The sequence below is a fragment of the Tenrec ecaudatus genome, chromosome 1 (genome assembly GCF_050624435.1).
Source record: "Tenrec ecaudatus isolate mTenEca1 chromosome 1, mTenEca1.hap1, whole genome shotgun sequence".
Classification (NCBI taxonomy): Eukaryota; Metazoa; Chordata; class Mammalia; order Afrosoricida; family Tenrecidae; genus Tenrec; species Tenrec ecaudatus.
In genome coordinates this window covers 71174017-71189525 of record NC_134530.1, presented here as the reverse complement: position 1 = coordinate 71189525, position 15509 = coordinate 71174017, and the positions used below count along the sequence as shown (strand labels likewise).

The 15509-nt window shown below is 54.7% G+C and overlaps 1 protein-coding gene across 1 annotated transcript; it reads left to right on the top strand.

The window, feature by feature from the left end:
* The first annotated feature begins 5110 nt into the window (after positions 1-5110).
* On the top strand, positions 5111-14126 carry POMGNT1 (protein O-linked mannose N-acetylglucosaminyltransferase 1 (beta 1,2-)). Its single transcript, XM_075555681.1, has 22 exons — positions 5111-5217; positions 5661-5831; positions 6437-6551; positions 6664-6782; positions 7432-7497; positions 7575-7688; positions 8905-9022; positions 9186-9284; positions 9466-9593; positions 9841-9911; positions 10111-10186; positions 10377-10460; positions 10546-10587; positions 10762-10820; positions 11038-11110; positions 11187-11315; positions 11400-11525; positions 12663-12727; positions 12902-12946; positions 13154-13289; positions 13701-13810; positions 13901-14126. Exons 2-22 carry the CDS (start codon positions 5712-5714, stop codon positions 13986-13988), a joined length of 1983 nt encoding a protein of 660 aa, XP_075411796.1. The 5' UTR covers positions 5111-5217; positions 5661-5711; the 3' UTR covers positions 13989-14126.
* The last annotated feature ends 1383 nt before the right edge of the window (positions 14127-15509 follow it).

The window sequence follows — 15509 nt, the reverse complement described above, 5'->3', positions numbered from 1 at the left end:
CTCCATCAGCACCATCTACTTCTAGCTCTGCTCCTTGGGTCATCTAACACATGGGTCTCAGCAAACTGGAGCTCTTGGGACATCCGTGTGGCTCTGAAGTAAAATTGAAAATGAAAAGAAAACTACCCTACTTTCATTTACAAAGGGTTTGTAAAAATATATTTATAGATCTCAAAGAACTTTTAAATTGTTGGGAGGGAGAGGATTGGCTCTTCTGTCTCAAGAGTTTATCGACCTCTGATCTAATACATCTTGCCTGTATTCAGAATCAATGCTCCTCATAGAAACTGCAGTCAAGAAATGAAATGACATCCTGCATTGGGTAAATCTGCTGCACAAGACTTCTTTAGTGTTGAAAAGCAATGATGTCACTTTGAGGGCTAAGGTGTGCCTAATCCAAGCTAATGGCCTCATGTGCATGTGAAAGTTGGACAGTGAGTAAGGAAGACCGAGGAAGAATTGATGCATTTGTGTTGTGCTGACAAAGGATTGGGGGCCCTGTGGACTGCAATCTGTATCGGAAGAAGTACGGGCAGAAAGCTCCTTAAAAGCAAGGGTGGTGAGAGTTCATCAGGTACTTTGGACATGTTGTCAGAAGAAACCAGCCACCCTGGAAAAGGACACATTTCAGTAAAGTTGAAGGGCAACAAAAAAGAGGAATATCGCAACAAGATGGACAGGCCCAGTGGCTGCAACAATGGGCTGGTGCAAGACTAGGCAGGGCTTTGTTCGGTTGTGCACGGGGCGCCAGGGGGAGGAACCCAGGGCGCCTGACAACAGCATGGACAGGTTCCCAAACTTATTTGGCTTGCAAGCTCCTTTCCTGAGAAAAAAATTGCCCTGCGTTCCTCCTGGCAATTAAAAATTTATATTATAGCTCATAATGTAAGCTAAAGTGTAGATTTCTGCTTTGGCAGCCCCCTACCCCATCATTCCAGTGTCCCAGGGAGAGGTATTGGCCACTTTGGGAAATAATGATCTAGTCATTACTTTTGTCATTTTAACTGACACATTGTCCCTTAGACAATATCTCTATCCATGCAAAGATTTTAAGTCAAAGATTGACAGAGAAAAGAATGCATTTTGGAAAACTTACTCTGGATTTTTCAAGGAGAAAGGATCAGATGGATAAAAAAAATCTGGAGTGGAAGAGCCCAGTTAGAAGATGAGCAATGTAAATGGCTGGTTATGACCTTGGAGAAGTACTAGACCAGAAGGGGGCTCTTGAGGAGCTAAGATTGACAGGACTTGGCGACTGTTTACAGTCATTTACTTATGGTAGCATTTGATACATTCAAGTGGGCTTAAAAAAACATCATGAGAAATTACAATATCTTTTAATTCCATTTTCCTACAAACTTTTGAAGTCCCTTTTTTATTAATGATTTCAGCAAATATTATGGAAAGCCTACAATGTGTTAGGCTATCTGGCAGTGCAATGGTTTGCAATGGTTTAAGTGTTTGGCTGTGAATTGAAAAGTTGGAAACTTCAACCCACCTAGTGGCTTCTTGGGAGAAAGACCTGGCAGATCTGCTCCTATAAAGCTTGTTGTGTGACATCTAGTGGATTCCGACTCCTACCGACCCTACAGGACGGAGTGGAATGGCCCCATAGGGCATCCTAGGTTGAGTGCTTTAACCATTGTGCCACCCTGCCCCTTTTGGAGAATATAGTGGTCATTAAAGAGATCTAGCCTGGGAACTGGAGAGAGAAGGCATCAAGGGAGGACTCCCAGCTGTTTGGCCTGATGTGATTCAACAGGAAGGAAACCTAAGAGGAGGTCTGGGAGTGGGGGTAGATGATTCTCCAGGAGTCATGACTTGGGCTTTCTACTCCCGTAAAGAGTTGCAGTCTTGAACCAGAGGAGTACACTGGTACAGATAGGAACTGAAAACACAGGGAATCCAGGACAGATGAACCCCTCAGGACCAGTGGAGAGAGTGGCAATACCGGGAGGGTGGAGGGAGGGTGGGGTGGAAAAAGGAGAACCGATGACAAGGATCTACATATAACCTCCTCCCTGGGGGACGGACAACAGAAAAGTGGGTGAAGGGAGACGTCGGACAGTGTAAGATATGACAAAATAATAATTTATAAATTATCAAGGATTCATGAGGGAGGGGGGAGCTGGTAGGGAGGGGGAAAATGAGCTGCTCCCAAGGGCTCAAGTAGAAAGCAAAGGTTTTGAGAATGATGAGGGAAACAAATTACAAAAGTACTTGACACAATGGATGTATGTGTGGATTGTGATAAGAGTTGCACAAGCCCCCAATAAGATGAGTTAATTATTTAAAAATGGTAATTAAAAAGTTGCCGTCTCTGAAGCCCACAGGGGCCATTGTAGCCGGTCCTTTAGGGCTGCCATGAGTCTGACTTGACTCTCAATGGCAGTGAGTGGAAATGTCCAGAATCCCTGGGTGGTGCATTTGTCTAAGTGCTGGACCCTGACAGGTTGGTGGTTCTAGCCCGTTCAGGAGAAAGGCCTGACAATCCACTTCTGAGATGTCACAGTCGGGACTGCCCTATGGGCACTTGTCTGCACACAGGGGCTGCTCTTCCCACTGGACTCGACTGGTTTTGTTTGCTTGTTTGGATAATGGTGCTGGGCAGGCAGCGGGGCACAGGGGTCAGCCTGACACACGAGGGAGGTTAGCGCTGTTGCTATGGGTTTGGAAATCTATATGGAAAGGAGGTCATGACAGTGGGTGAGACCGTCCCTGGATAACAAGTTTGAGAAAAGAGGGCTAGGCAGGAACTCAGACATTTTTTAAAATACTTTTATTGAGGGCTCTTACATCTCTTATCACAATCCATACATTCATTCATTGTGTCAAGAACATTTGTACATATGTTGCCATCAACATTTTCAAAGAATTTTCTTTCTACTTGAGCCCTTGCTATCAGCTCCTCATTTTTCCCCTTCTCTCATGAACCCTTGATAAGTTATAGATTATTGTTTTCTTATCTTACATCGTCCTCTGTCACCCTTCACCCAAATTTCTGTTGTTTGTCCCCCTGGGAGGGGGTTCTGTGTTGATCCTTGTGATCGATGTCCCCTTTTTCTCCCCACTTTCCCCTTATCCTCCTGGTATTTCTGTTCTCATTATTGGCCCTGAGGGGTTTATCCATCCTGGATTCCCTGTGTTGCGGGCTCCACATCTTTTTAAAATGTTAATAAAGTGGGTTGGATTTTCTTCTGTTCTACTATATATCCTTATTGGGAAAAATCACTGATGGTCTCAACTCCTAAAATAGTACTGGTCACATGCCAAATCACCATTTAAGGAGCCCTGCCAGGAGCCCTGGTGGTGTGATGGTTACGTGTTGGGCTGCTAACGGCAAGGTCAGCAGTTCAAAATCACCAGCCTCTCTGAGGGAGAAAGAGGGGTGTTCTAGTGTTGTATAGATATACAGTCCTAGGAACTCATAGGGGGCAATTCTCCCCTGCCCTAAAGGCTTGCCATAAGTCAGCATCAACTCCATGATGGTTTGGTTTGGTTTGGGTTTGGTGGTGCTGGTGGGTAGCGCAGGACTGCTAATTACACTGTGAGCCATTCAAAAACAGAGCTACTCTATGGAAGTCAATGCTTACCCAACACAGCCCAGAGGGCTCCAGACTCCAAGCAGAAACTTGTACCAGTTTCATCAAGCTCCTCAGGTGATTCTGCTGCAAACCCTGGTGACAGTGGTTTAAGAGCTTGGCTCCTAACCAACAATGGTGGCGGCGGTAAGTTTCGAGCCCACTAGCTTCTCAACAGGAGGCAGACGTGGCCGTTTGCTTCCCTAAAGCTCCACAGGGAAGGCACTTCTCCCCGTGGTAGGCAGTTACACTCTGCCCTATGGGGTCACCACGAGTCGGAACCCACTCTCACACATGGGGTTTGGTTGTGGTGTTGGGCTAAGTATATTATTTCACGGAACCTCCACCACAACTCCGTCAGTGTTACTATTCCCAGTACAAAGAAGGAGGTAAGAGCTGAATCCGGAACCAGGCCACCTGTGTCCCAGGCGCTTCCAAGTTTTGTGATTTGGGGTCTAATAGTACCTGTAAGATTGGGATAGCAACGACCACAACAAAAACCATTGCCGTTGGGTCAGAGATGAAATCATTATGGGAGCCCTCAGCCTCATCGTTCACCCACGGTACCGCTGGGAGGTTTCAACCAGTGCCACCGGGATAAAAATACCAGAAAACAAAACCAAACTCACTGCCATGGAGTAGATTCCAATTCATAGTGAGAGTAGGGCCGAGTAGAGCTGCCACTGTGAGACTGTAAATCTTAAAGAGAAAGTTCATCTTCCCTCCTGAGGCGCAGCGGTGGCCTTAAACTGCTGACCTTGAGATTACCAGCTCCATGTGTAACCCACTACACCAACAGGGGTCCAGAGTTAGGGTAGCCCTCCCTAACAGGATTGCTAGGGAGCTCTGCTGGCTTGGTGGCTTTTACTTGGGTCTCCTAAAACATAAGGCCGGTTCCAAGCCACCAGCCTCTTTTGAGTAAGAAGCATGAGGCTTTCTGCTTTCGTGAAGATGTTCAGCCTCAGAAACCTGTGGGAGCAATTCCACTCCTGTCTGAAGGCCGTTCGTTGGGTTTCCTTAATGGCGGTAGTTATGGCATGCGTTAACGTTAAATAAAGTGCTTATAACAGTGAGTAGCATCCAGCCAGCATCATACAGGTGTGGCCCAGTTTCCCATGAAGGGACCCTAAGCCGAGAGATGAGGTGACTTGCCCAAACCAAGGGGCGTGATGGTACCAGGTTTTGATCTAGGCTCCTTCACCTCCAAAGGCTACGGCGGACTCTGGGCTGGAGTGCAGCCTTGGCAGGGCGGCGGGCCGGGCCGGGGCCGGGGTGCAGGGCTGGGCCCGAGGCCTGGATCCCGCCGGGCGGTGGTCTGGTCTGGGACGCTACGACTCGGACTTGGCCCGGGGCTGCCCTCGCGCAGGTCTGGGGGCGCGGGCTGCTCCCCCCACTCCGGGGAGCCCGCCCGGGGCCCAGCGGCACTGGGGGGCGAGCGGCACCCCGCCGCCGCCTCCGGCGTCCTAGGCACCGCCCGCCGCCCTCTCACCCCGCGGCGGCGGCGGCGGCGGAAGCGGAGGGGCGGGCCGGGCCGGGCCGGGCCGGGGCGGGGCCGCGAGCGGCATGGAGGAGGCGGAGGCCGCGGCGCGCCGGGCCGAGCAGTGCGGGCCCGAGTGGGGCTTTGGCCCCCTGAGCCGTGAGTGTCTTCGGGCGGGGTTCGGGGAGGGGCGGCGCACACCCGGCAGGTCGCGAATCCGGAGCGGAGAAAAGCGGGGCCCGATAGGAGAAGGCGAGGATGGAGATGGACAGGGTGAAGGATCGGGCAGCCGCTGCCCTTTGCCACCCCGGTTCTGCTGCTGCTGAACCTTGATCCAGCCTCACCCCCACCCCCATCCCACCCCTAGGACCCAGGGCAGCCCGGACTCAGCTAGCTCTTCCAGCCCCTGAGGAATTCCCAGGTGTTCCGACACCTCCCGAGCTTTTCCTGCCAGGCCCAGAAAAGTTGAGCCGCTTCCCCCAGGTCACGCAGCACGCAGGCCTCCTGGGGAAGCGTTCCCGGGAGACCCTCCCTCATCTCCCCTAGAAGGCGTTAGCTTTTGAGAGCAGCACCTTACCCACGTGACACTGTGGCCCCTGCAGATTCCTGAAGGCATGGGCTGGCCGGGACAGCGGTGACCCCCGCAATCCAGCATGGACGACTGGAAGTCCAGCCCCCTCATCAAGCCCTTTGGGGCTCGGAAGAAGCGGAGCTGGTATCTTACCTGGAAGTATAAACTGACCAACCAGCGGGCCCTGCGGAGGTTCTGTCAGGTATAGGGATGTCCCAAGACCTCCCCCGGGCTCCCTTCCAGCTTTACCCCAGCCTAGACCAGGGGCACTGGGCCCCACTTTGGCTGCCCCCAGGCTGGAAAGGGGAAACTGCTGCGGTTCAAGGCTCAAGGCCCCACCAGGTAGTGATTTGGGCCCAGAATTCAGCTTTGGCCTCAGAACCCAAGTCTGAGCTGGGTTTCGGGTTTCTGAAGTCTGGTCAGGGACTCTGCCCAGAGGCACACTCCTGTCAGGTCAATGGGAAGGGGAAGGTTGGGCAGGGTATCCTGGTGTTCCCCTTCCAAGCTTGGTCCTCTGAGACTGGTGCCATCTCTTGGAACTAACTGGAGGGGATCGAGGAACTTAAGCCTTCAAGTGGAAGAACGCAGGAGCTCTGAGCAGTGAGGGCCAAGGTGGAGGACGAAGGACTAGGGGGGATTACCGAGAAACCTGCCCGGGCCGAGAGTAGAGCTGAGTAGATAGAGGGAAGCAAGTCAGACTTCAAGTTCTCCCTGTGTCCCCAGTGCAGCCAGAACCCTGCTTTCAGGAGACCCTCTATTACCTGGAGGAGGTGCCCCTCTTTAGTCGTCCCCACCCCACCCCCTCAGACAGGAGCGGTGCTGTTCCTGCTGGTGACTGTGATCGTCAACATCAAGTTGATCCTGGACACTCGTCGAGCAATCAGCGAGGCCAGTGAAGACTCAGAGCCCGAGCAAAACTATGGTGGGGCCCGGCTGCGTTTGAGCTGGGGGCGGGTGGAGGGGGGGTGTCAGCATTTCTCAACGGGGCGATTCTGTTGTGAGGATGGTCTCCATGCCCTGTTGCGCTCCTGCAGATGACCCCCTGGGCCGCCTGGAGCCTCCACGCCGCAGAGGCAGGGGCCCCCAGCGGGTCCTGGATGTGGAGGTGTACTCGAGTCGCAGCAAGGTGTACGTCGCAGTGGATGGTACCACGGTGAGTGGACCAGGGCCCGGCAGCCTGCCAATGGCCTTCTGCTCGGGCACATTGGCTCTGGGGCCCCGCTGCCTGGGTGGGACCTGCAGCTCTGCCATTGTCCAGCTGTGTGACTTTTGGAGGTCTCAGCCCCTCCTCTGTGTACTGGGACTAATGATTTCTACTTGTTCACTGACTGAGTGAAAAGTGAGTGAGATGCCTGCTATGTAGTGGTATCTCAAAAGCGGCTGTTCGTGGTAGGAGGCAGTTCATTGATTGATTGATTTCAGAAGCTTTCTTCGTTGCTTAGAACCACTGCCTCCTTTGGACTGAGCCTTAGACTGAGCCCTGGGGAGCTGGAGGTAATCGAATTTGGCCCGACCTCAAGTGGCTCAGTCTGACAGAGGATTGTGTACACTCGAGGGTAAGGCCGAGGGAGCCTAGGAGTCTTTCAAGCGCCACGGAGGTTGCAGAGGGGGCGGTAGTCGAGAGAGGGGAGCTCTCTGGGTGGGGTTGCTGTGGAGGCCTCTGTGACGGGCTTCGGGCTGGTGTGGGAGAGACCTGTGAGAGCAGGCCCAAAGGAAGGAGGGAAGGCTTCACGGCCCTGAAGTGCCCACTGGAAAGGGACCGTGCATGCCAGAGTGATGACTCTGTGGTTGCCACCCTGTAGGTGCTGGAGGACGAAGCCCGGGAGCAGGGCCGGGGCATCCATGTCATTGTCCTCAACCAGGCCACGGTGAGATGCCAGGGGGAAGGGGGACTTTGGTCTCCTGGCTGGTGACAGCAGCTCACAAGAGGTATGTCCCCTGCCAGGGCCATGTGATGGCAAAGCGTGTGTTTGACACGTACTCTCCTCATGAGGACGAAGCCATGGTGCTCTTCCTCAACATGGTGGCCCCCGGTCGAGTGCTCATCTGCACCGTCAAGGTCAGTGGCTCTGCCTGGGCACTGCTGTCTTCCTTGTCCCCATCTCCAGCCCTGCTCAGGGTCTTGGTTCTTTTGTGCCCCCAATACGGCGTGGTGGGAATAAGCTCCGGATATGACTGTGACTCAGGGTCCAGTCTTAACCGTGCCATTTTTACTAATTCTGCAAATGGTCCTCGAACACCAGATCCGGGCCCGGCACTCTGGAGTGCTAAGGATGCCAATGGGGCCCACAAGTCAGGCTCTGCCGCTCAGCAACTAGAGACAGCCCCAGATACAACAGAGTAGAGGTGCAATATCAGGAAATGATAGCTTCAGGGTAAACGGAAAGTAATAGCGCCCAGGAGACAAGCAAAGGGGATGCTGTTTTAGAAAGGAAAGCCCGTTGTAAGGACCTGGTATATGGCACGGAAAGCTGGAAGAAGTAATAGGGAAGGATGATGGTGGGGATACTCCGGATAGAAATCCTGGCAAGCACAGAGGCTCCCAGGTCAGAAGATGCTTGAGGGACAGCGTGGATGCCAGGGGAGCTGGCGCAGAATAAAGGAGGGCAGGAGTTGAGTGATAGGAAAAGCGAGCAGGGAGTTAGTAAGGGACAAGAGGGCAGAGGGTGTGGGGTCATAACTCAAAGCCACCCTATAGGATAACACTACCCCTGTGGTTTTCCAAGACTCAGTAGTCACAAGAGCAGAAAGCCTTATCTTTCTCCCCGAGAGAGGCTGGTGGTTCGAATTGCAGCCCCATGTGCAGTGTGTCACCCACGACACTTCCAGGGCCCCCTATGTGGGATCATCCAAACCAAACCAAACTCACTGCCACCGAGTCGATGCTGACTCAGCGAGCGCCTGGAGGACAGGGTAGAACTGCCCCCTGTGAGTTTCTGAGACTGTCATGCTTGAAGCGAATAGAAAGCCCCATCTTTTTCCTGAGGAGTGGCTGGTGATTCCCACCTGCGGACCTTGTGGCTGGCAGCCCAATGTGTGCCCACCAGGGCTCCCTGTAAGGGATCACTGCAGTCAGGGCTTAGGAAGCGCGTGTGACCTTGGCTAGTTCTTGGAATGCAAGCCTTTAGTTCTCTCATCTGAAACGAGAGCAACCGCGGAGGCTTGTGGAGATAATTTAATGAACCCGTTTAGGTAAAAGGTGGCACATACCATATGGAGGATCCTGTCTCCCGGAACTATACCACGTACATTGACGGTCTTCTCTGCTCCTCTAGGATGAGGGCTCCTTTCACCTCAAGGACACGGCCAAGGCTCTGCTAAGGAGTCTGGGCAGCCAGGCTGGCCCTGCCCTGGGCTGGAGGGACACCTGGGCCTTCGTGGGACGAAAAGGAGGTGCCGGCATCCAGGGCTTGTCGGGAACTGAACCCCAGGAGATGGGCTAGGGTGGGAGGCACATAGCCAGTGGTGGGAGGGATGAGCATGGGCAGGGAGATGGGCCAGAGCCCCCAAACTGGAGCCTGAGCTCCTGCCGCCCCTCATTTCTGCCTCCTGCCAGGTCCTGTCCTGGGGGAGAAGCATTCTAAGTCGCCTGCCCTGTCCTCTTGGGGGGACCCAGTCCTGCTGAAGACAGACGTGCCACTAAGCTCAGCTGAAGGTGGGGTTGATTCACGGGGCAGGAGCCTGGCTGGTGGGTGGGCTGTAGGCACCAAGCTACCCGGACTTACTGTGGCGTGTCTTCACCAATTCTTAGCCCCTTTGTGGGACTTGAGCCTTTTCCCTTTCCAGACCACACTGGCCTCGTGTCCCCAGCACTGCTGTCTGTGTTCCTCCCGCAGAGGCAGAGTGTCACTGGGCAGACACAGAGCTGAACCGTCGCCGCAGGCGCTTCTGCAGCAAAGTTGAGGGTTATGGGAGTGTGTGCAGCTGCAAAGACCCCACGCCCATCGAATTCAGCCCTGACCCTGTAAGCAGTCTTAGACCCTAGCTTTGGCAAGGGGCTGAGGGAAGGTCCAGGGTGGTCTGCCTCTCCTCTAGTCTGGGAGGGATGCAGAAGGAAGTAAGAGAGCACCCTCCACCTCTTCCTTGCCTACCTTGGAATTTAGGTTCCGAGACACCTCCCCCACCCCTTCCTCAAGAGTACTGTTCCCTAGGTGGGGTTCTAGGTTTGGAGAAAGAAGTTGGAAAAGATCTAAAAATTGTCTCTCCCTCAGCTCCCCGACAACAAGGTCCTCAACGTACCCGTGGCTGTGATTGCAGGGAACCGGCCCAACTACCTGTACAGGTGAGCTTGGAGCAGGCTGTTCCCCTCACTGAATCGAGCAGGTGGGGACCCCAGGCTCATCTGCCTCCAGGAGGATCTGCTGGAAGGGGTGGGAGGGCACTACGTGCTGGGTCTATTCACCAGTTGGTGTTGGGGAGCACGGGACGCCTTGGGCTGGTGCAGGGGCCTAGAGGCGCTAACCCATTCCTGACCTCCCTAGGATGTTGCGCTCTCTGCTCTCAGCCCAGGGAGTATCTCCCCAGATGATCACAGTTTTCATCGACGGTTACTATGAGGTGAGTGGGGCATGGGGTGCTCAGGTGCACAGGGCTGGGGCTGTGAGCTGCCTTTCTCCAAGCTGGCCCGGGCGACAGCCCGGAGACCTGCTGTGTCGTGTGAAGCCTGCATATGTGGGCAGAGGCAAGGGTGGTGACCTATGAGCCTGCCTCTCTCTCACCCCCCCTTTTCCCCACCCTACCGCCCCAGGAACCGATGGATGTAGTGGCATTATTTGGCCTGAGGGGCATCCAGCACACTCCCATCAGCATCAAGAATGCCCGTGTATCTCAGGTACTGCTGGGCAAGGGTGGAAGGGGCAGGCCGAGGCCCTGCCCGCCACCTCACTGCTCACGGGCTGCCTCTCTTCCCTACCCAGCACTACAAGGCCAGCCTCACTGCCACTTTCAACCTGTTTCCCGTGAGTAGGCCAGACAGGACTCTGGAGCTGGGGAGGGCACTTGTGGGTGCGAGGTCTGGTCCTGGTACGGACGGAGTCAGCCCTGGGCCTCGTCCTCCAGGTCTGGGGGTAGGGAGATGAGGGCGGGGCATGGGTGGCTTGGGATGAACCTGTGCCCCTCACCCTGCCCTGCAGGAGGCCAGGTCTGCTGTGGTTCTGGAAGAAGACCTTGACATTGCTGTGGATTTCTTCAGGTGAGGGGATGCGCCTATAAACCACGCCAGGTCAAGAACTTTCTAGAGAAAGCGAGGTTAAGAGTGGGGAAAAGGTCTGTTGACAGGTGTTAGGAGCAGAGGGTAGGAGGGGGTGAACAGAGACGGGAGACAGTGGGCATTTGGGGCACGGAGACATGACCCCAGCCCTCGACCAGCCAGGATCACTGTGCGACTGGGTTAACCTTGCCTCTCTTAGCTTCCTGAGCCAGTCCATCCACCTGCTGGAGGAGGATGACAGCCTGTATTGCATCTCAGCTTGGAATGACCAGGTAGGCCTGGTGGCCCGTGGTCAGCAGGGGGAGTTTGTAGATAGCCGGAGCTCATCCCCTGGGCTCCTGTCCCCAGGGCTATGAACACACAGCTGAAGACCCGGCTCTCCTATACCGTGTGGAGACCATGCCTGGACTAGGCTGGGTGCTCAGGAGGTCCCTGTACAAGGAGGAGCTTGAGCCCAAGTGGCCCACACCAGAAAAGGTGCCGTGGCGGGCAAGGGTGGGTGGGCCGGGACGCCCACTCCACTGTACACCTTTGAGCTCTCTCATCTTCCATGCCCCGCAGCTCTGGGACTGGGACATGTGGATGCGGATGCCCGAGCAGCGCCGCGGGCGCGAATGCATTATCCCCGACGTGTCCCGCTCCTACCACTTTGGCATTGTTGGCCTCAACATGAACGGCTACTTCCATGTGAGTAGGCGGCGGTGGCGGCGCGTGGGAGGGTTAAGAACAAGGACTCTGGAGCCACCCCAGCTCTGCTCTTCCACTTCCTAGCCCTGGGACCTTGGGGAAGTGACCTTCCCTTGAAGGTTCACAATAGTACCTACCCGACACGGTGGTGAGGATTAGACGAGTGAACGTCTGTTAAGCGGAGGGGCAGCGAGAGGAAGGCCCTCGAGCAGAGAGATTGCCCTCGGGGCTGCATCCGTGGGCTCAGGCACAGGAAGGATTGTGAGGGTGGAGCAGGACCGGGCACTGTTTGGTTCTGTTGTGCACGGGGTCGCTATGGGTAGGAGCTGACTCGATGGCCCCTAACAACAACATATAATGTCTTTAGAATTAGAAGCATTATATAAGGGCCAGCTGGTATTATTTTCCGTATTACTATTCTGAGCACTAGACTGTGGGTGTGGAGAGGGTATGTTTGCTGCCAAGCACTTCTCTAGCCCTGCGAGCTCTGCCCCCTCCCCTGTCCTTGGAAGTGCTAGGTCCCAAGCCTTAGTCTGAAGTGAGCAGGGAGACTCCTTGGTCCCTTACCCCCCAGCTGGCTATGTCCAGGGGGCCAGCAGCTCAGAGATAGCAAAGGAGACCTGGAAATAACTCAACCCCAAAGTAATGGACGGCATCCAGCTTGGAACCTCCTAGAAACCAGAAGAGTACCTCCTCCCCACCGGAGGCCATCGGATACAACCCCTTGTCCCCCTTTGCAAAAAATAGATGTTCACCAGAGGCCGACTCACGACTTGAGTCACAGCAGTTGTTTCTCTTAGTCCAGCTAGGCCCTCTGCCCATGCCGCCACGCCCTACAGGGCCTTTTACAGTCCACTGTGGCTACAGCTGCAGGCCCAGGGGCAGCCGCTGGGGACAGGACTAGCTCGGGTCAGTGGCATGAACTCCCTATGAGGCCATGAGCTCCTTCTCTGGCAGTGATGGAGCCCCCGTCAGGACTCGTAAGAGCCTGCCAAGGGTGCTTCAAAGGGAGACATTAGCGGGACCTTTCCAGGTCCCGGACTTCACCTGCAGTCTTTGTGGACAAGTGCGTGAACAAGCAGGCAGGTGTAGGTTGGGCGTTGTGAGGCCCTAACTTCGCCCTCATGTCCACTCTAGGAAGCCTACTTCAAGAAGCACAAGTTCAACACGGTTCCCGGTGTCCAGCTTCGGAATGTGGACAGGTGGGGTCTGGGGAGAGGGGAAGGGGGAAGGCTGCCTACAACCTTTGAGGATTCAGTCCCCAACAGTTACCTCCAGCCCTGGGGCCTGACCCAATTCCCATGTGACCCTGCGCCCTGCCCCTGGGATGATACTGGGCGGCTGCCTCCTCCCCTGACCCACTTCTTCCCCTGTAGTCTGAAGAAGGAAGCTTATGAAGTGGAAATTCACAGGCTGCTCAGGTACGGCTAAGGACCATTGCTGTGTGTGGCAGGGAATGGAGAGGAATGACTTAAATGGGTCTTGGCTCCACTATGAACTTAAAATGCAGTCTGCCTGGAATTCCAAGATGGCAAGCAGCAGACCATTACACCAAGCATGGGGTCCCACATAGCATACCTGTGAAGTGAACCTTGTCTTGACCTAAGCCCCCTTCCTCCCCACTGCAGTGAGGCTGAGACCCTGGACCACAGCAAGAACCCCTGTGAAGACTCTTTCCTGCCAGATACGGAGGGCCGAACCTATGTGGCCTTTATCCAAATGGAGAAAGAGGATGACTTTACCACCTGGACCCAGCTTGCCAAGGTGCCCCAACACAGCCTACCACACACACACACACACACACACACACACACACACACACACACACACCTGGGCCCAGCTTGCCAAGGTGCCCCAACACAGCCTAACACACACACACACACACACACACACACATGCACACACACACACACCCCAAGCTTGCCAAGGTGCCCCAACACAGCCTACCCTACACACACACACACACAGCCTTTGTTCTGGACTCTTCCACCTCACAGCTTCTCTTCATGCCCTCAGAGACCCTTCTCCATTGCATCGTTCAAATCCTACTCCAGAAGATGCTAACTTTTACAAATTGAGGAGGCTGCTGAGGATGGGTAGAGGCTGGCCAGAGGGTCCTCAATGACCCCTCCTCACAGTCTCTGGCCTGTATCTCCCCCCACCCCTCCCCCTCAGTGCCTCCATATCTGGGACCTGGATGTGCGTGGCAATCACCGGGGCCTATGGAGATTGTTTCGGAAGAAGAACCACTTCCTGGTGGTGGGAGTCCCTGCCTCCCCCTACTCGTGAGTGACTTCTTGTTCCATAGAGTGGGGACTTAAGGGGGACATGGCTAATGACCTTGTCACTAATACATTTTCATAATCACTTTGCAGGGTGAAGAAGCCACCATCAGTCACCCCAATTTTCCTGGAGCCACCCCCAAAAGAGGAAGGTGCCCCAGGAGCTGCAGAGCAGACTTAAGAGCCCCTCCAAGACTCTGCAGGGCTGGGTACTGTGTACCCCCAGTCAGCCAAGCCCTTCACCCCATCCCGTAGGATTGCGTAGGCACTGTCAGGGGCTGGGACAGGTTTGTGTGTAACATGAGACTTAATGACTAACTCCATGGGTGTCCTCACTCCAACCTCCCTGTTCTTGAGTTGGAGGTCTATTTATTTACTTCCTTGTTGGCCACGGGCAGGGTGGCATCCGGGAATCTCTGGGATCCCTGGGCAGCTGATCCGGCTCTTTATAACCCCCTCCCCTCATGCCTGGCTCAGAACTTAACCTATTTATTGACCGCCCCGCAGACTGGGGGACCTTGGAAACAGGCCAAAGCCTGGGCGGCCTTGAATTTCATTTTGGGCTGAGGTGCACCTCTTCAGGGCGGGGCTGGCTCTTACTCAGGAAACTGCTATGCCCACCCCATGGACAAGCCCTGCCGGGCCCACCTTGACACAGACTCACTCTGAGACCCTCAGACCCTGGACCAGGCCTCTGCTCAGCCTCCTTTTTGTCCAGGTTTCCAAAGCTGAATAATGTGGCCATTGATTAAAAAAAAGGAGAAGACTTCTGAGGTTGTGCCTCTGTGTGTGTGTGTGGGGGGGTGAGATCAAAGAGCCAAGGTTAGATAGTAGATAGATAGATAGATAGATAGATAGATAGATAATAAATTTTCTTTAGTGTCCATTTGAGGTCATTTGACCAGCAGGGGATGCCCGAGCGTTGCTCCAGGACAGCCTGGCCCAAGCCACGCCCCATTTGGAGCTGAGCTTCGGTTAGACTAGCTTACCCTGCCTGGAGGTGTTTAACTCCGGAGGTGGCTGCTGCCTCCTCACTTGTCCCCGCCAGGCACCTGCCCCCAGAGATGGAGCGGGAAAGAAGAAAAAGGGCTATTTAGAGGTCGTGGGGGAGGGTGGGGGGAAGTGAGAAGGAAGTGGGTGAGAGAAGGGCTGGGCTGTAGGTGGAGACACCTGAACAAGGACGATTGTAGCTTTTAAAGGTTGTCCAGTTGATTGTGATCTACGTGACCTTCGAAGACGGAGTAGAACTGCCCCGTATGTCTCCTGAGATTGTAATGGCTACGGAAGGAGACTGCTACCTCTTCTTCCTGCCAGTGGGCGATTGGTGCAAACCACTGACTCTTGGATTTACAGCGGAGCACATTAACCTCTGTGCCCAGGGCTCCTTGTGTGACCCTGGAGGTGTTTTCCATGCAGACTTCCTTGTCTGGTTGTTTCCCTGGAGATGGGACCGTGGTTTCCATGAGAGTTTCACCCAGTAAGTGACCACATGAAGCCAGGACTAGGCATAGTATTGGGCGAGAGCCTTGGGAACCGCCCTCGGGTGAAACAGCCCCAGGCAAGTGGGGTGGGGAGAGTAGACAGGGGTCTCTGGAGAAGGCATCTGCTTCCAGGGCCTGGTGGGTGGGCCTCCTGAGCTCCCTACATAGCGCTGTGACCGAGGAGGCCCTGAGGAGGCCTTTCGTGCCCTGCTTCCTGCTGT